Here is a 20108-nt window from a genome sequence, read left to right as displayed (position 1 = left end):
ATTATTTAAATGAAATGTTAAATGTAAATGTAAATGTTATATTTCCTGGTGTCATCTTGGTCTGTTGCTTGGTGGAAAAACATTACTCTGGGGGTCAGAAGACTCAGGTCTAGTCTGCTTAGAAAAGCAGCATGGCTTAGTGGTAAGACCCCAGGCTTGGGAGTCAGAAGTCGTGGGTTCTAATTCCAGCTCCACCACTTGTCTGCTGTGTGATCTTTGGCAAGTCACTTACCTTCTCTGTGCCTCAATTCCCTCATTTGTAAAATGGAGATTAAGATTATGAGCCCCACATGGGACAACCTGATCACCTTGTATCTACTCCAGTGCTCAGAACAGTGCTTGGCACATAGTAAGCACTTAACAAATACCATCATTATTATTATTAGTCATAGTTCTAACCCTGGCCTCCTGTGTGACCCTGGCTAAGTCATTTAATTTCTCTGTATCCCACTTTCCTCATCTGTAAAATGGGGAGCAAGATATCTGCTTTCCCTCCTCTCAGATTGTAAGTTACATGACAGGAAGAAACCGTGTCTGATCTGAAGATCTCATCTTACCTCAGGGCTTAGCTTTGTGCTTTGGGACACTAAGTATTTAATAAATGACATAATTATGATTATTAACACGGGTCTAGAAGTCAAAAATCTGGTTTCTAGTGCCAGGTCTACCACTGTCCTGCTACGTGATCTTGGGCAAGTGATTCTATCTCCCTCTATACCTCAATTTTCTTCTCTGCAAAATGGGAATATCTATTTCTCTTCACCTCACATAAATGTTGTGAGGATAAAATAGGTAATTGTTGTGAAAGCAAATTAGAAAAATGACCACTGTATAAATTTAACACACTATTAAGCATTACTATTTGCAGCAAATATTCTATTTTGATCTTCTGCTCTCTCAAGTGCTTAGCACAGTGATCTGCAGCTTTAATGAGGCAGAGGGTAGGGTGGAATGGCTGGGAAAACGATGACGATCCTGGGATTCCCTCTGCTGCTCCACTGGTACAGCTGCTGCCTGGGACACAATTTTTACAGCCTTTATGGACCTGGCCAATTCCAACTCATTTATAAACTCCATCTGTAGATTTACAGATGGTTGGCAACTCTAAACTGAGGTATCTGGGAAGTCACTTTCACACTCTTGGGCCACTACAGTGTCACTTAACACATTGTCCAGCAAAGTGATTATTATGCTTTCCTGGACTTATTTATAATGTGGTAACTGTGGCGCGGTACTAAACATTGGAGTAGATGCAAGATCACCTAGTCAGACACATAGACTGTCCCAAATTGGGCTATGGTCTAAGTGGGAAGGAGAACAGGTATTGAATTCCCATTAAACAGATGAGGAAACTAAGGCATAAAGAAGTTAAGTGGCTTGCCCAAGGGTATATAACAAGCAAGAGGCAGAGCCAGGATTAGAACCCAGGTCCTCTGACTCCCAGGCCCATGCCCTGTCCATTAGTCCACACTGCTTCTCAATGCAGTAATACACAGTTGCGGGAAGCATTGTGGCCTAGTGGAAAGAGTATGGCTTTGGGTTGTAATCCCATCTCCATTACTTGCCTGCTGTGTGACTTTGGGCAAGTTATTTTACTTCTCTGTGCCTTAGTTTCCTCATCTGTAAAATGGGAATTCAATACCTGTTTTCCCTCCCACTTCAATTTAGACTCTGAGACCCATGTCAGTCGGGGACTGTGTCCAATCTGATTATCTTGTACCTTCCCCAGTGCTTAGTACAATGCCTGGCACGTAATAATTTTGGTATTTGTTGGTTGCTTACTAAGCGTCAAGCACTAAGTGTTGGGGTAGATGAAAGATAATACAGTCCCGAATGGGCTCATAATCTAAGTAGGAGGGAGAACAGGTATTCGATCCCCATTTTGCAGATGAATGACATGAGGCACGAAGAAGTCACATGACTTTCCCCCATTCCTCTGACTCCCAGGCTCATGCTCTTCCCATTAGGGCACACTACTTCCCATAAAAAAAAGAAATGCATGATAACTTTATAGGCAGAAAGAGCTGTGCTTTCTAATCCTATAATTTACTATCAAGAGACAGCTGTTTTCTGTAGTGTCTACCATATAGATTCCCTTTTTAACTTTACAACATACTGGTTTCAGCTTTGCAGCACTAGCCACCTTTAGGACACTAGTTCCAGAGGAGATGGTGGGTTTTAGAGGGCCAAGGCAAAATGGGGAAACACTTTTAGAAGCCACAGTGTTTGGAGAGACTGGTATAAAAGTTTCAAGGAGATGGAGAGGCGAGGCTGGGGGCAGGGGTGGGGAGGGGATTACTCAATCACCAGTCAGAGCTAACTGAAAAAAATGATATGAACATTTTACATTAGACTACGTAAAATCACCAATCAGAGCTAAAAGAGAAATTGATACCTCCATTTTACAATAGACTACGTGAATGTCAGCTATCTTTCCACAGAATATTTCCAACTCAGACATAGTGGATAGATCCCTGGCCTGGAAATCAGAAAGACCGGGGTTCTAATCCCGGCTCTGCCACATGACTGCTACGTGACCTTGGGGAAGTCACTTAACTTTTCTGTTCCTGAGTTACCTCATCTGCAGAATGGGGATCCCTTCTCAGGGTCTCAGCTGGAGAGTTTCCAGTCCTCTACCAGTCTCGGCTACAGGAGGGAGAGTCAAGCAGAGACCTGTCCATTCCATTCCTAGCTTGTGCAGTGGTTAGCAAATGGCAGGCAATCTGCTACAAGTCAAAATTCACCAGTGTTGGGCCCCAGCGGCATGGGAGAGAGTCGAGGGTGGAGGCTAAAGTTTACTGTGTGGAAGGAGGCAATGGTAAAGCACTTCTGTATTTTTACCAAGAAAACTCTAGAGATACACTACCAGAACAATTGCAGGTGGAGAGAGGAGTGTTCTGGGAGAGATGTATCTATGGTGTTGCTATGGGATGGAAACAACTCGATGGCATAAGAAAAAATTGGAATAAGAGTGGGAGGCCCATGTGGGATTGGGGTTGTGTCCAACCTGATTAACTTATCAGAAGCAGCATGACTTATCATAAGCGGCACAACTTATGAGAAGCAGCATGGCCTAGTGGCAAGAGCATGGGCTTGGGAGCTAGAGGTCGTGAGTTCTAATCCCGACTCCACCACTTGTCTGCTATATGACTTCACTTTTCTGGGTCTCAGGTACCTCATCTGTAAAATGGGGATTGAGACTGTGAGCTCCACTTGGGACAACCTGATCACCTTGTATCCCACATGGGACAACCTGATCATCTTGTATTTACCTCAGCGCTTAGAACAGTGCTTGGCATATAGTAAATGCTTAACAAATACCCTTATTATTATTATTACATCTACCTCAGTGTCTAGAACAGTGCTTGGCACGTAGTAAGCACTTATCAAATACCCTAATAATAATAATAACAATAATAATTTTTATTAAGGTAGCCATATTACTCATTTGTAAGGGAGTATACGATTCTGGATAATTTTGGTGAAAAGTCTCTGACCTCAGTTGAGGAACAAATCCCCCACTCTAACACTGCACTATTGGTTCTGCCTTATAATGGGTCTTAAGTCAAAATGCTTTAAATAAGAGTACTTTGACTCAAGACAGATTTTGAGGAATAAATCATGTCATAAATGTGAGGGCTCCTGAACTCTGGCACAGCTGCTTTTTCTCAATAGTAAGCGGTTTTGTAGCTTTACACACTGAAGTGTACTTCAATTAAAACATTTTTTATTATTATGCTGTTTGTATACTGAAATGTTTAAATCTGTTTGGAACTGCAAATCCTTACCAGTTTTAGTAAGACTGAGGTCAGTGTAATTGGCCCAACAACTGTTAAACGGCACCGTTGTATTTCCTCGAAGTCCACTGATTTGGTTATTGTTGATGTCCTTGAAAACAGCTTTTAAAGTCATTGAAGTGATACCTACTGATACACAGTTTCCCTGAGGGATGAAACAAGTTCCAGTGGTTAGCATGACTAAATCTTTCTCTGGCCACACACACTCTCACACATATAAAAATAGGATTCTTTTGAATTATTCAAATCCACACAGTGAGGCATACTTCTTTCTGAAATAGAACTGGACAAAAGACATGATACTACTTTATTCAAGCTTAGATTTTATAATAAAAACACCAAGGTCCCATGATCTCCTACAACGAATTCTAGTTTCTTAGTTATACAGTCATTTGCATTTTATTTATCTTGATAATTACTTTCATTATTTCATGCCATGCAGCGTGGTACTATCAGTTTTACCACTATCAGTACCTCATTAGCAGTCATTCATTCATTCAGTAGTATTTATTGAGCACTTACTATGTGCAGAGCACTGTACTAAGCACTTGGAATGTACAATTCAGCAACAGATAGCCGAATCAACAGCATTACACAGGAAACTGAACTGTAACTGCCTAAAGTTCTCTTTCTCCAGTAATCTTAATACAGTGAGGAAAAGCACACTAGATTCCAGGGTTTAAGATAGTAAGGTTAGCATGTTTGGAGTGGTGTTTTTTTTTCTATTGCTTTCCACAAACTTTCTCAAAATATCTCTGATGTAAAGAAACCTGGGTAGGCCTTATCCCCTCTATTCCATTAAACTCAGGTTTCACACACCACAAGTCCTATTTGGAATCAACACCGAGGTGGGCAGGAGAAATCTGTACTTGCCTCAGCTCCTAATCTGTGGAAAAACTTGCCTCTAGCCTAGAGTGATCACCTTTTTGGGCAAACTGGGTCAGGTCAACCAACTAAACAGGAGTAAAACTGCCTCTACAGGTGTGAGGGATTGAGGCAGATAATAATAATCAGTATCACAGGAAGGGAGAGGAGCTGTTAATCTACTAACTAGTCCCGTTTGACAGCATTTATTTACAAGATCTGACTTTTCATTCCTCTTTAATACAGTTTTTGCCAAGGTTTGCATAGGACTTGAACAATTGGAATTGCCCCTCTTCCCCATATTCTGAGCACAGTTCTAAGAGGTGACTTACATGGGAATCCACTGCTTTTATTGAAGGCTGCTGGGAAAATGGTAGTCCTTGCTGTCCTGCAGCTGGTTGGGTAATCACCAAGAGTGACGATATGAAAGCCAAATAGTTTACAGGGAATTGAGACCTTTCAACTGGTCGTGCAGTCATCTGAAAGAGAAAATGTGTAATAAATGTCCTTCATCACATTCCAAACTGAAACCCCATCTGTGTTAACCTAGGGGTAATACTATCCATTGACAAAGATTTAATTCTGTAACAGTATCGCTTCCAGATCCCTAAAAATAAAGAGGAATTAGTTCTGGAGTGTTCTGTTTGAACAACAAAACAAGAGCACCTTTAAGACTTGTATTCTTTTGGAGTAACCCTATGGACATCACATCAAATACTGATGAATGTCTGCTACTCAGTCAGCTGAGTCCCCCTTCTCCTCAGAGGTCTTGTCCCTGGGTTTCCATCTTGGTTCAAATCCTGCAACAGGGAGATCCAGTCCTCAACACCAGAACCTACTCCGGCTCTCATTGGGCCAGAGTGAAGAAAGTGTGGCTCAGTGGAAAGAGCCCGGGCTTAGGAGTCAGAGGTTATGTGTTCTAATCCTGGATCTGCTGCTTGTCAGTTGTGTGACTTTGGGCAAGTCACTTAACTTCTCTGGGCCTCAGTTACCTCAACTGAATGAGGATTAAGGACTGGCCCCATTTGGGACAACCTGTTCACCTTATATCCCCCCAGCACTTAGAACAGTGCTTTGCACATAGTAAGCTCTTAACAAATACCATCACTATTATTAAGAAAGCAACATATTATTACTACCACTATTACTACTATTCAATCATATTTATTGAGCCCTTACTATGTGCAAAGCACTGAACTAAGCACTAGAGAGAGGACAGAATAACCATATAACACACCCATTCCCTTCCCACTGTGAGCTTACAGTCAACTACTAACAACAATAATTACAATAATTATTATAATTATATTTCTTAAGTGATTACTGTGTGCCAAGCACTATACTAAATGCTGGGGTAGAGACAAGGCAATCAGGTCTCACATGGGGCTCACAGTCTAAGTAGAAGGGAGAACAGGTATTTGTTCCCCACTCTATAGATGAGGAAACTGAGGTACAGAAAAGTTAAGTGATTTGCCCAAGGTGGAGCTGGGATTAGAACTCAGGTCCTCTGACTCCCAGGCCCATGCTCTCTCAACTAGGCCACACTGCTTGTTAAAGCTGATAATATTCCTGAATCCTACTAGGGCTACCTGAGGATTGATATCAATAGCAGAATGACACTGGTGACTTTTCCAGCTTATACATTCAACTCTTTTTCCTCTGTCCTGATCCTAGCAGCCACGGTGGCTCCTCCCTGTCAATGATTCCTCATCTCCATGACCTCCTGTCCCTCTTTTTTCTCTCTTTTCCCAGTTGTCCCCTCCACAGGGAGTTAATATGTATTCTCTGTAAAATCGAGCCTCTCAGTTTCTCCAAGGTCTTATTTTTTTCCCCTATTAGCAGTAGTGCTGTCTTGTTTCTATAAACCATAACTTTTCATATCTTAGTGGTAGGTCCCCCCACTCACCCCCAGCCATTTTTGGCCATTCTGGATAGTCCCATTTCTCAAGACAGAGGGAGAAACTCAGAAGTTAGAGGGACTGCCGCCCCAAATCAGCCTCCTCCCCAAAACAACTGGGGCAGGAAGTTGATGAATACCATCCACATAGGGAGCCAGTCACAACTTCCATAGGTATCAATCAACTATTTATTGGCTCCAGCAGGAAAATAACTACTCAGAGGAGAGGAAAATCCAGGAAAGGGACAGTCCTCCATCCGTGGTGGTCCTGTTACACCCCTGTTTGGGTCAGCCAGGCCAACCATCAGAACTACTCCATTGCTGGGCAATCAATCAAGTAGAGAAGCAACATGGCCTAGTGGATAGAGCACGGGCTTAGGAGTCAGAAGGACCTGGGTACTAATCCCAGCTCTGCCACTTTACTGTGTGACTTTGGGCAAGTCACTTCATTTCTCTGTGATTCAGTTACCGCAACTTTAAAATGGGGATTAAGATTGTGAGCCCCACGTGGGACTTGGACTGTGTCCAATCTGATTTTTATCTACTCCAGCGCTTAGTACACTGCCTGGCACATAGTAAGTGTTTAACAGAGATCATTACAAAAACAAACAAAACAAATAATCGATGCCATTTATTGAATACTTACTGTGTGCAGAGCGCTGTACTAAGCACTTGGGCAAGTACAGTACCAATAGAATTGGTAGATATGATCCCTGCCTACAAGGAGCTACAATTACCAATCAATAATATTTTCAACAACTCTACAAATAACGTTGACAATAAAAAAGAATTCACTTATCCATCAAATTTATATGTGTCATTCAGGAGAGTAGGGGAAGAATAAATAACAATTTATAAAAGTAGCTGGAATGTCCTTTTTTGTTTTCAACTCCTACCTTAATCCAACTAGAATCACTTGAAGGAGGAACAGGACTGGAAATTGACAGGGAAGAGACATTAAATCCTAGAACTGTACCAATTTTTCCCAAGATTACAGCCTGTCCAAGACGATCAGTGATTTCCTCAAGTTCGGAGAATTGCAGCTGACCTGAGAACAAACAGCAACCTTGACTATAATTGCAAAATACAGGGTAAAGAGTGCAGAAAAAATAGAGTGTGTGATATTTCGATTCAATTACCCACACAATTTCCTCCTCATCATCTTCCCAATTGCATAAGACTATGTAACTGTACTGAAGTTTCAGCCATGGTGTGGAAAAATATTACCCTTTAATAAAATACATCTAGAAAAGAACACAATTTAGTTGCTGCTGCTAAATTATATACATTTTGGGGTAGCTAGAGGAAGGGCAAAATTCCGAATTTACTTGTTTATAATCACTTTTATCTATTATCTTACTCTTACACAGTTCCTGTCCCACAAGGGGCTCACATTCTGTGTGGTGGGAGAACAGGGATCTTTCCCCATTTTAACAGATAAAGACACTGCAACACAGAAAAGCCAAGTGGTTTGCCTATGACCACACAGCAGATAAATGGCAGAGTCAGGATTAGAACCCTGACCTCCAGACTCCAGAGTCATCATCTTTCTGCTAGGCCACACTGAAATGATCTTTGAATTCCTTCACGTTTGTTGAATATGAATTGTGACTTACCTAAGGAAAGTAACTCTAATCTACCCTTAGATTGCTATTGAGAGGCCCTCTTGGGTGTGTGCTCGCTCGGACATAACACAGACTCTTAGTAGCCCTTACCTCCTGTGCGGTTGATTGTTGACTGCGAGGGTGGATCTCCAATTTGCAGTTCAATGACAAGTTTTGTTGATCTCTTCCTGCGCCGACTCTGCTCTCTAATTATTCTGGTGATTCGGATTTTTTCAGGTGATATCTTCAGAAAGGAGGCAAGATTTTGAACCAGGGAGTTGGAGTTGTAAAAATCATCATCTAGCATTTCTGGTAAGTTGAAAGAAATGAAGAGAACCACAGTGGTGTGGATTTCCACAGGAGTGGACCCTTTCACCAGAAGGTAGAGCATTTGAGAAGTTCTATCAAAGTAGTTTTCACCGGGGATGGCGGACCTCAGCTTGGGAAGAAGATGCCCTAAAAAAGAGCCAAAATAGAGCAGGTCAAAGTAGTTCATCCATTCTTCTAATTGGAATATGATATAACTATGTTTTATAAACTAATACATCAACTCTACCAAAGTACATCATGATGCAGTGGTTGCTATTGTCACTGAGGTTGAAAATTATTTAAAATGAAGTGTGCACTAGAAAAATCCCCCCTAAATTTTGCCTCATCCAATTAGATTAATCTTTCATATCGTTAAATTTTAAATGAACACCAGACTTTCTTTTGTGGAGATGATCTGAATTTTTAAATAGATACTTGAGGTCAAAAATGTCACCAGCACTGTTTCTATTGAGGAAAAAACACTGCCTGGATTTGAATACAAGTCTGAGGACCATGAACAAGTAAAGAACAAGTTTTCTTTGAAAATATACTCTGAATTTTCCTTACATTCACTTAGTCATTTGATAGTTTATTAAATCTATCCGGTACAAAACAGATGTGGTTTATAGGCTCACTGTGGGTAGATTAGACTGTAAACTTGTTGTGGACAGAGAATGTGTGTGTCTATTGTTATACTTTACTCTCCCAAGCACATAGTACAGTGCTCTGCACACAGTAAGGGCTTAATAAATATGATTGAGTGAATGAATGAATAAATGAATGAATGAATCTGGTTTGTGACTATTGAACTGAATATCTGTGTGAGCTGATTCAACAGCAGGCTCTGCTATTCTCTGAATTGTCCTGTACGACATATTGGAGACCAATACATATAGAATTTGAAAGTTTTACCTATATCACAAAAAGTTGCTAAATGGAAAGAAGAAGTCAGAGATCTCTGTGTGCAGAACAATTCATTCAGGTCATTCAATCAATTAATGTCATCTTCAGCCAGGAGGCCTCATGGTTGATGACTAAATTGTTGATTTCATACCTGTATACCTACATGGATTGAATTTACAGTCTTTCTGCTGAGGGCTCCACACTGTATTTTCTGGGCAAACAAGTGAATTGTTCACATACACATCCAAACGCTGAAGTGTGGAGAAAAAAATTGCCACTTGAACAGCCTGTAAAAGACAAATGACTCAACATTTGTTTCTTTTAGATGGGAATCTGAAAATACAAATATGCTATGCCCTGCCACTAATGAGCGTCGATCACCTCACCCACCCAACAACTAGGGTCTAAAAGAAACCAAGTGATGTGTTTCGGGAAGCCAAGCCACAGTTCTAAAAGGAAATTATTATACTGCATCTAAAATAATTTCTTTTCTTCTTTTTAGAGGGTTTTTTGCCTTCAAAGTCATCTTTCCAAGTTATGCTCCACTTCTACCCTCCTCTTGGTAATTGCTCCCTCCAGGAAAAACATTTTCCGCTCAGAAAAGTCTCAATTCCCTGAGGAAGCAACTTCCAGCAAAACAGATTCCACCAGCTTAGAGGATAAATAAAGAGATAAAGAGAGAGAAAGAGATAGACTGAAAGAGACAGAAAAGTATGACTTCACTTTCCCTCTGAAAATGGTTTTCCTCTTCTTTGGACAATGCTAACACACTTCTCTAAACATGCTCTTCCCTGGACAGTCACTTTCTCCCTTTTACAAAACCCTCCTGGCTTCCACTCTCCAGACCTCCTACCATATCCCTCCATTACTTCCACCCCTTCCTACATCTTCCTGCTCTCTCACTGCTAGGTTCCCTTTTCTCTGAGTGCTCTAGTGAGAAGTTGACAGGGCTAAAAGTAGTTAGAATTTGGGGGAAAATCAGACTAATTCTTGTTTTACCTCATTGTCCTCAACATTAAGCAAGAGTAATCGGAGGTTCTGAGGGCTGGTGCCAGTGAAATAAATTTCATAAGACTTGTTCAGAGCCACGATGCTATGAAACAGGGACAGTCTCCTTTGACATGTATATCCTGAACACCAACCATGATCCTGTGGACCTAACATCAGAACAGAAGAGATGGTACCTTCAATATAGTTATTTTCTACTTGAAGTAAATTGCAAATCTTTCCTGAAAGTAGCATTTATATAGTGAACTCCCTCTCCCAAGCCCTTAAAAGGGCACCTGTTTCAATCAAGGAAAGGCGAAATCTAAATATAATTAGCTGAATGTTCTGGGTCCCACTCGGGGAATCCCTGTGCATGTCATGAGCCACAGGACCCTCCATATCCCAGGGTCTGGGTCACTCTCCCTAGTCCCCAGACCCTTGGCTAATATCTTTGGAGAGCCCTGGGGCCACTCCAGGCTGCTGATTCTGAATTGGATGGATGAGTCCAATCTTAACTCTGGTCTGAGCACCAGAGTTGAACTCCTCTGGCCAGACAACTTCCTTCTCCACCGTTCCCCAACCCTGACCATCAATATCCTAATAGATGTTATCCAGATGGGGGCCAGGCCTCAGCCTCACCTGGACCAAGACCTTGTCCAGGGATGCTAACTGCGGGTCCCAAAGATTAGGTATGTCCCATCATAGCAGTCTACATGGGGACATGTTCTGGAAATACTGGGTGAGGAACATGATTTGGAGATACTCGAATAAGTATCGTTGGTTTGCCACATTTTTTTCTCAGCAGGAAGTAATTGTTTGGTTACCTTATTTTCATTATTGGAGTAATTAGCAGGAAAATGTCTAGAATATATATATGTATTTCTGCCGACTTGGAGTTGGGTCTCCTAGCTCTCCAAAACTAACAGCAGGATGAAATTTCATCTTATTTGCACAATAGAAATGAACAGTAGAGAAACCTGAATTACTGGAATGTGGAGATAAGATATAAAATATCTCAATTCGACAGTCAAATAAATCATTTTAGGTCCTTTCTCTCTTTTCATTGAAATCCTTACCATTAATAAGGTCAACATAGCCATCACCAAGAATAGCCATGGGTGAAATTCTTCGTATTTCTGTATCAGAGTCCAGGCTTTCAATGACCAGCATTGCATAATCCATTCCAAAACATCGATAGCTTTGCCACTCTTGTACATACTTACAAAAAGAATCTCGAATGACCCCTAAAACACACACAAAATTGTTGACTAGAACATTTTTGAAAGGATGAAATGATTGTTAAGAAAAGGTCACTAATTTTCCACTTTGGGGGATGTCATTTCTCTTGGGTCTAATTTAGAAATATTTCAGTGGAGAAATTTCAGGTGAAATTGATGGGGATTTAGAAGTTGAATCTTTGGTGTTGGAAATTCATGTACAATTTCAGGACTTTCCAGGACAAAATAATCATTTCTAGATGCATCTCTCAGATTAAGCAGACAGTGGCAGCCCTAAGCAGAATCCCCTCTGGTTTACTATGCTGAGGCAAGGATCACCCAACTAGGCATCAGTCAACCAATTAAATGTATTGAGCAATTACTGTGTGTACAACACTCTCCCAAGCACAACACAATAGAGTTGGTAGAAACCATTCGATATCCACAAGGAGCTTACAGGCTCTTAATGGGCTAATTGGCTGAGAGGCATATAGGTAGATACAACTATAAATGTGTTTGTCTAAAGATAAAATCAAGCCCTCTATGTTGATTCATTCAGTAGGATCTAAATTCCTTTACTCGTTTTGCTTTCTATAGTAGACTGGACATTCCCCTCTTCTTAGGGGGCTTGATTCTTCCTCTGCAGGTCATGGGGATACAACACTGTGTCTCCCAAATCTACAAAAAACTTTCTTTCCCCCTTACGCCTGATTCAACCAATTAGTGAATTAATGGCATTTATTGAGCACTTACTATGTGCAGCACACTGTACAAAATTCTTGGGAGACTACAATATACAATACAGTAGAATAAGGAGACACAATCCCTGCCCATAACAATCTGAAGGAGAAGGTTGAATCCAATATGTTCTTGAGTCACATCAACCTCAGTCTATTTCCATGGACAGGGACCATATCTGTAACCACCCATAAGTCACTTCCCTTTTATACTTCCATGAGATGTGTATAAGAGTGGAAAGATATTCTCCCACTTCTGTGTAAACAATAATAATGATCACAATCATCTGTTTCTTATTTTTCCAAAGCTCTCTCATATTAGCCATCTCACTATGTCCTTACAACATTCCTGTTGGTAGGAGGAGGAATCATGTTCTTGCCCCCATTTTACAGGTAAGGAATCTGAGGCACAGGGAGGTTAAGTGATTTGTCCAAGGTCACCTAGAAGATGGGAGTAGGGGGCTGAATAAAGACTAGGTCTCCTGACACCCAGTTCTGTGCTCTTTTTACTAGACCACACTAACTCTGGAAGCCTGTACAGTTTTACAACCACTCATTATTTACCATCTTCATCATCAGTGATATTTAATGAGGTGTACATCCTCTTGATTGTATTTATCGTGATAATGTTGTCTTGTTTTTGTTTTGTTCTGTTTTGCTCTGCTGTCTGTCTCCCCTGATTAGACTGTAAGCCCGTCAATGGGCAGGTATTGTCTCTATCAGTTGCCAAATTGTACATTCCAAGCACTTAGTACAGTGCTCTGCACATAGTAAGCGCTCAATAAATACTGTTGAATGAATTTATTTAGCTCTTACTATGTGCACAGCACTGTGCTAAGCACTTGGGAGAGCACAAGACAACAGAGTTGGCAGACACATTCTTTGCCCACAATGGACTTACATCCTAGAGTGGGAGACATATATTAATTTAAATAATTTGTTTACCACTGAAGAGAGAAGACTTAAGCTAAATTAACTGAAAGTGCATTGGCTCTTACAAAACAATTTCAGCATTTTCTAAAACACTAGACTAAAGGCAGGAATCCTGCTGGGAGAGCATTAAGTGGAAATCCTCCTTCTGGGCCAATACTCTAAAGGAACTATCAGAATAAAAGTGCTGCCTTTAAAGACAGGAAGAAAACCCTGGGATTCTCTCTTTCATAGTAAATAAAATTCTTCAGTGTTGCTATTTAAGACTGACCATGGTAAAAACTTAGTAATGTGGAAAAAAAGATACAAGGGAATACATCTTCCCATCAATGCACTTCTCTGGGACACCGCTTATGAATACTATCGTCTCTTTATCTTATAATCTTTATCTTTGTGTCAAGCGTTTACTCTGAGATGCCAAATTCACCAAGTGAATTAATTCCCTATCCTGACCCAGGACAAATTTTGAGTTCAGAGATATCTGTTGGAATTCACACCCCAAGACATACTCCCAAGCTCAGATCTTCCTTTCATCCATGAGAGGCCTTTTCAATTTCACCCTACCCCTTCCAAGAAAGATCACCACACTGGGACACAACAAACTGCAGCACACAGTCCCTATATAATCATCTTTGAGAGTCTTTTGAAAACACACTTGGTGTGTTTTCCAGATTGTATTGGAAATGGACATTTCATCAGTTTGTGCACCATTGCAGATTTTCTTCTCCTTTCTTACTAAATTTTCTTGTCTTTTGAGTCATCTACTAATTTAGAAACATTAAATAAATCAAAGGAAGGATAATGCACAGTATTGCTTGAGCTTTTTTCCATTACTAAAAAAGGGATATAAGAGTGGCACAGGGACAGTGTCCAATCTGATTATCTTGCTTGATTATCAGCACCTACCAAAGTGCTTGGCACATAGTAAATGCTTAATAGATACCAATTTTTCATTTATTATTACTACATTGTATTATTGATATTTAACAATAGAATAAGTATCTTCAAACCTTTATTTGGTGCTTTGTCAGGGACAGGTATTCGACTGCCATTCAGGGATGTGAGCATTACTTTTGGAATTCGATAATCCCCAATTCCATATTGTTTGTTTCCATTCCATTCATATTCAGCTTGGGGTATCACTGAACCAGCACTTCCAAGGAAAGAGCCATCGGTATCTTTAAGAAAAGCTTTCTTCTTGGCATCACAAACCATGTCTACACAATCTGATGGATTTACTTTACTGGGCATAGAAAGCAAAATTAATGATTATTAGTGATATTCTCTCTCACTGCCTTGCATTCTGAATTTCCTCCAGGTTTTCAGTCCATCAATGGTATCTATTGAGTGCTTACTGTGTGTAGAGCACTTAACTAAAATCAAGCACGAGTAAAATATAATATAGTTGGTAGACACAATCCTTGCCCACCAAGAGCTTATAAACTAGAGATTGTTTTTGGTCTCTGTGAGCTCCTTAAAATGTCAGCAGTGTGAGCTATATATCTAGTGTTAATTGAATATTTGAAGGTGCTCACCAGGATCCCACTACCCTCTCTAGCTATGGCCCCATCTCTGTCTAAATCCCTTGAACGGGTTGTATACTCTCATTGCTTCAACTGCCTCTCCTCCGACTCCCTTCTTGACCCTTTAAAATCTGGCTTCCAGCCTATTTACCTCACTGAAACTGCTCCCTCATAAATCACTAATAACCTCCTCCTTTCCAAATCTAATGGACTCTATTCTATTCTCATTCTTCTTGATCTGTCAACTGCTTCCCAAACTGCAGACCATACCTTTTTCCTGTAAACCCTTTTTAGCCTTGGTTTTACTGACTCATTTCTTTCTTCTCCTGGTTCGTCTCCTAAACACTCTGATGCTCCTTCTCAATCTCTTTCAGTAGCTTATTCTCTGCTTGCTACTCCCTAACTTATACCCTAACCCTTCATATTTCCATTTTGAAAAATCTTTGATGATTCCTGATCAAGTCTTCAAGCAAATAGCTGATGTGTGGGTATCCACTTGACCAGTGGGAGGAGGGGACTGGGCCCAACATTTTGGGGATCAGGTCCCCCAGATTTGCCCAGTCCAGATGTCTGACAATCCCTGAGGATTTCCATATAGGTCTGAAAATGACCCAAAATGGTGGTTTTCTCCCCCTTCCTTTTCCTCCCCCCACCCTCTGCTCCTCCCCCTTCCTCTCAGCACTGTGCTCATTTGTATATGTTATTTATTACCCTATTTATTTTGTTAATGAGGTGTATATACCCTTGATTCTATTTATCTTGATGATGTTGTCTTGTTTTTGTTTTGTTCTGTTTTGCTTTGCTGTTTGTCTCCCCCATTTAGACTGTGAGCCCATCACTGGGCAGGGATTGTCTTTATCTGTTGCTGACTTTTACATTACAAGCGCTTAGTACAGTGCTTTGCCATAGTAAGTGCTCAATACTATTGAATGAATGAATAACTGAAGATGTCCCTCAGAGCACTGTTCTGGGTCCCCCTGTTTCTTCTCATTTTACACTCATTTTCTTGGGGATCTTATAATAATGATGATGATGGTAGTATTTGTATGCTAAGCACTGTACTAAGCGTTAAGATAGATGCAAGATAAGCAAGGTCCCACATAGGGCTCACAATCTAAGTAGTAGGGAGAGCAGGTGTTGAAGCTCCATTTTGCAGATGAGGGAACTGAGGCACAGAGAAGTTAAATGACTTGCAAGTTCACACAGCAGACAAGTGGTGGAGCCAGGATTCGAACCCAGGTCGCATGACTCCCAGATCCTTGCTCTTTCCTTTAGGCCACACTGCTTCTCATCCATTCTCATGGCTATAGTGACCTTCCTGACAAGCCAATTTTAATTTTCCTCCTGTCTACAGTACACTGCTACATGCACCTCAGTGCACTCACTACATCCCAAACTGAAATCCTCCTTCTTCGCAAATCTTCTCTTCCACCAAATATTCCCATTTTAATTGACACACTCCCCTCTCAGGGTTGCACCTGGAGAGTTTCCAGTACTTTACCAACTTGGCTATGGGAGGGGGAGTCCAGCAGAGGCCTACCCATTCCATTCCTAGCTGGGGCAGTGGCCAGCGAGTGGAAGGTAATCTGCTACAGGTCAAAACTCACCCCTGCTGGGCAGCAGTGGCACAGGAGAAAGTTGAGGATGGGACTCGAGTTTACTGCACAGAAGGAGGCAATGGTAAACCACTTCTGTATTTTTACGAAGAAAACTCTATGGATACACTACTAGAACAATTGCAGATAGAGAGTGGGGCGTTTTGGGAGAGATGTGTCCGTGGTGTTGCTATGGGTTGGAAACGACTTGATGGCATAAGACAAGACACGATTACATACCGCTATCTTCCCCATCTCTGAAACCCATAACCTTGGCACTATTCTTGACCCCTCCTCTCTTTCGAACCCTGCACTCATGATTGTTGTTCTTCCACATCATTCTCAGAGTCCACCCTTCCTCTCCATCCAAGCAGCCACCAAAGTTATTCAGGCAGTTGTCATTCCTCTTCCCCACCTTTAATCCCCTTACATACATATTTTTAAACTCTGCTGCTTTTCACAATTTGTAATTTATTTTAGTGTCTGTCTGCTGGAAAGCTCCTTGTGGGCTGGGATGGGATCATATACTTCATGGTAGAAAGAACATTTTAAATAATATTTAGCTACATTTATCAACATGGGCAGAGTTGTGTTACCTTAAATCAGGCCTATGTATATATATTTTTGACTGCTCAGTCGTGTCAATCGTCCTTATGTTTGTCACCTGGATTGGATGCTGTAAATCTTCATTCAAAGGGTTTGTCATAAAAATAACATTAGTTTCACCAGAACATACATTCTTGAATCCAACGAATGTGGTATCTAAACAAAATCAATAGGAACAGGAACCATCCAATTAAAACCCCATTACAAACAGCCACTGAAGGAGTGCTTTAAAAGATGTGGAAATAGGCACATAATTCTGAGGTAGAAGCCTGTCTTTTACAGCATTGGAGCAGAAAGATTTGCAGTAAGAGAACCAAAAGCCAAATTCTGTCCCCATGAGTTGGAATCTCTGTATAGATGAAAGGGATGAATTTTTAGGACTTGGTTCTAATCCCGGCTCTGCCACTTTTCCACTGTGTGAACTTGGCCTAGTCACTTTACTTCTCTGTGCCTCAGTGACCTCATCTGTAAAATGGGGATGTAGATTGTGAGCCCCAAGTGGGACAGGGACTCTGTCCAACCTGATGATCTTGTATCTACCCCACACCTTAGAACAGTGCTTCACACATAGTAGGCACTTAACAAATGCCATCATCATCATTATTTAGAAGGGACGTTTCTTTTGGGAAATTGGGCCTGAAGTAGTAAATTATTGTTCAGTCAATTTAATGGCAATATGAAAAGTACCTAAGTCTGTATTCCCCTCACCCAGATGCCCACACTGCACTTCTGTTTTCTAAAGTGAAGGGGTGGCCATTTCTACTATCACTGGGTCATATGCCAGCAGGCAGCTCAGGAATTGGTTTCTCGGTTGCTGTGGAGGTAGTGGCTTTTTTTTTTTTTTTGCTGCACAGTGGGGTCTGAGTAGTTTTGAATAGAAATGTATTGTTCATCATTATGGGCAAGTTTTTTGTTTGTTTGGTTTGTTTTTAGAGAAGCAGCGTGGCTCCGTGGAAAGAGCACGGGCTTTGGAGTCAGAGTTCATGGGTTCGAATCCCGGCTCGGCCACTTGTCAGCTGTGTGACTTTGGGCAAGTCACTTAACTTCTCTGTGCCTCAGTTCCCTCATCTGTAAAATGGGGATTAAGACTGTGAGCCCCACGTGGGACAACCTGATTCCCCTGTGTCTACCCCAGCGCTTAGAACAGTGCTTGGCACATAGTAAGCGCTTAACAAATACCAACATTATTATTATTATTATTATTAATAATGATACTTGTTAAGTGTATACTCTGTGTTAGGCACTGTACTAGGCCCTGGGGAATATACAAGATAATCAGGTTGGACAGAGTCCTTGCCCTACATAGGGCTCACGGTATTAATCTCCATTTTACAGATGAGGTAACTGAGGCCCAGAGAAGTTAAGTGACTTGGTCCAAGGTCATCCTGCAGACAAGCGATGGAGCTAGGATTAGGACCCAGGTCCTCTGACTCCTAGGCCCATGCTCTAATAGGCCATGCTGCTTCGTGGCTCAGTGGAAAGAGCACGGGCTTTGGAGTCAGGGGTCATGAGTTCGAATCCCAGCTCTGCCACTTGTCTGCTGTGTGACCTTGGGCAAGTCACTTCACTTCTCTGTGCCTCAGTTACCTCATCTGTAAAATGGGGATGAAGACTGTGAGCCCCACGTGGGACAACCTGATTCCCCTGTGTCTACCCCAGCGCTTAGAACAGTGCTCTGCATATAGGAAGCGCTTAACAAATACCAACATTATTATTCTCTACAATGAAAACTAGTATATTAGAGTTACAATAGAGTTACAATATAAATCAATCAATCAATTATCTTTGCATGTTTAAGGTGAAAGAAATCTTTCTCATCCACAACCATACAAAGGAATATTCATTCATTCATTCATTCAATAGTATTTATTGAGCGCTTGCTATGTGCAGAGCACTGTACTAAGCGCTTGGAATGAACAAGTCGGCAACAGTTAGAGACAGTCCCTGCCGTTTGACGGGCTTAGAGTCTAATCGGGGGAGACGGACAGACAAGAACAATGGCAATAAATAGAGTCAAGGGGAAGAATATCTCATAAAAACAATGGCAAATAGAATCAAGGCGATGTACATTTCATTAACAAAATTAACAAAATAAATAGGGTAATGAAATATATACAGTTGAGCAGAACGAGTATAGTGCTGAGGGGATGGGAAGGGAGAGGGGGAGGAGCAGAGGGAAAGGGGAAAAGAGGGTTTAGCTGCGGAGAGGTGAAGGGGGGTGGTAGAGGGAGTAGAGGGAGAAGAGGAGCTCAGTCTGGGAAGGCCTCTTGGAGGAGGTGAGTTTTAAGTAGGGTTTTGAAGAGGGGAAGAGAATCAGTTTGGCGGAGGTGAGGAGGGAGGGCGTTCCAGGACCGCGGGAGGACGTGACCCCAGGGGTCGACGGTGGGATAGGCGAGACCGAGGGACGGCGAGGAGGTGGGCGGCAGAGGAGCGGAGCGTGCGGGGTGGACGGTAGAAAGAGAGAAGGGAGGAGAGGTAGGAAGGGGCAAGGTGATGGAGAGCCTTGAAGCCTAGAGTGAGGAGTTTTTGTTTGGAGAGGAGGTTGATAGGCAACCACTGGAGTTGTTTAAGAAGGGGAGTGACAGGCCCAGATCGTTTCTGCAGGAAGATGAGCCGGGCAGCGGAGTGAAGAATAGACTGGAGCGGGGCGAGAGAGGAGGAAGGGAGGTCAGAGAGAAGGCTGACACAGTCTAGCCGGGATATAACGAGAGCCCGTAATAGTAAGGTAGCCGTTTGGGTCGAGAGGAAAGGGCGGATCTTGGCAATATTGTAAAGGTGAAACCGGCAGGTCTTGGTAACGGATAGGATGTGTGGGGTGAACGAGAGAGACGAGTCAAGGATGACACCGAGATTGCGCGCCTGAGAGACGGGAAGGATGGTCGTGCCATCCACGGTGATAGAGAAGTCTGGGAGAGGACCGGGTTGGGAGGGAAGATGAGGAGCTCAGTCTTGCTCATGTTGAGTTTTAGGTGGCGGGCCGACATCCAGGTGGAGACGTCCTGGAGGCAGGAGGAGATGCGAGCCTGAAGGGAGGGGGAGAGGACAGGGGCGGAGATGTAGATCTGTGTGTCATCTGCGTAGAGATGGTAGTCAAAGCCGTGAGAGCGAATGAGTTCACCGAGGGAGTGAGTGTAAATGG

The 20108-nt window shown here is 42.0% G+C and overlaps 1 protein-coding gene across 1 annotated transcript in view; it reads right to left on the bottom strand.

Moving 5' to 3' along the window:
- Positions 1–20108, bottom strand: part of PKHD1L1 (PKHD1 like 1) — a 163549-nt gene that overhangs the window by 9158 nt on the left and 134283 nt on the right. Inside the window, 9 exon segments of the mRNA XM_029063819.2 lie at positions 3789–3942; positions 4994–5140; positions 7455–7606; positions 8274–8618; positions 9526–9661; positions 10374–10531; positions 11438–11605; positions 14256–14488; positions 16960–17125. Of these exon segments, the coding sequence (XP_028919652.1) occupies positions 3789–3942; positions 4994–5140; positions 7455–7606; positions 8274–8618; positions 9526–9661; positions 10374–10531; positions 11438–11605; positions 14256–14488; positions 16960–17125 (1659 nt within the window).

The sequence above is a fragment of the Ornithorhynchus anatinus genome, chromosome 4, assembly GCF_004115215.2.
Source record: "Ornithorhynchus anatinus isolate Pmale09 chromosome 4, mOrnAna1.pri.v4, whole genome shotgun sequence".
In the NCBI taxonomy this organism is placed as follows: Eukaryota; Metazoa; Chordata; class Mammalia; order Monotremata; family Ornithorhynchidae; genus Ornithorhynchus; species Ornithorhynchus anatinus.
This window is presented reverse-complemented; position numbering and strand designations above follow the sequence as displayed.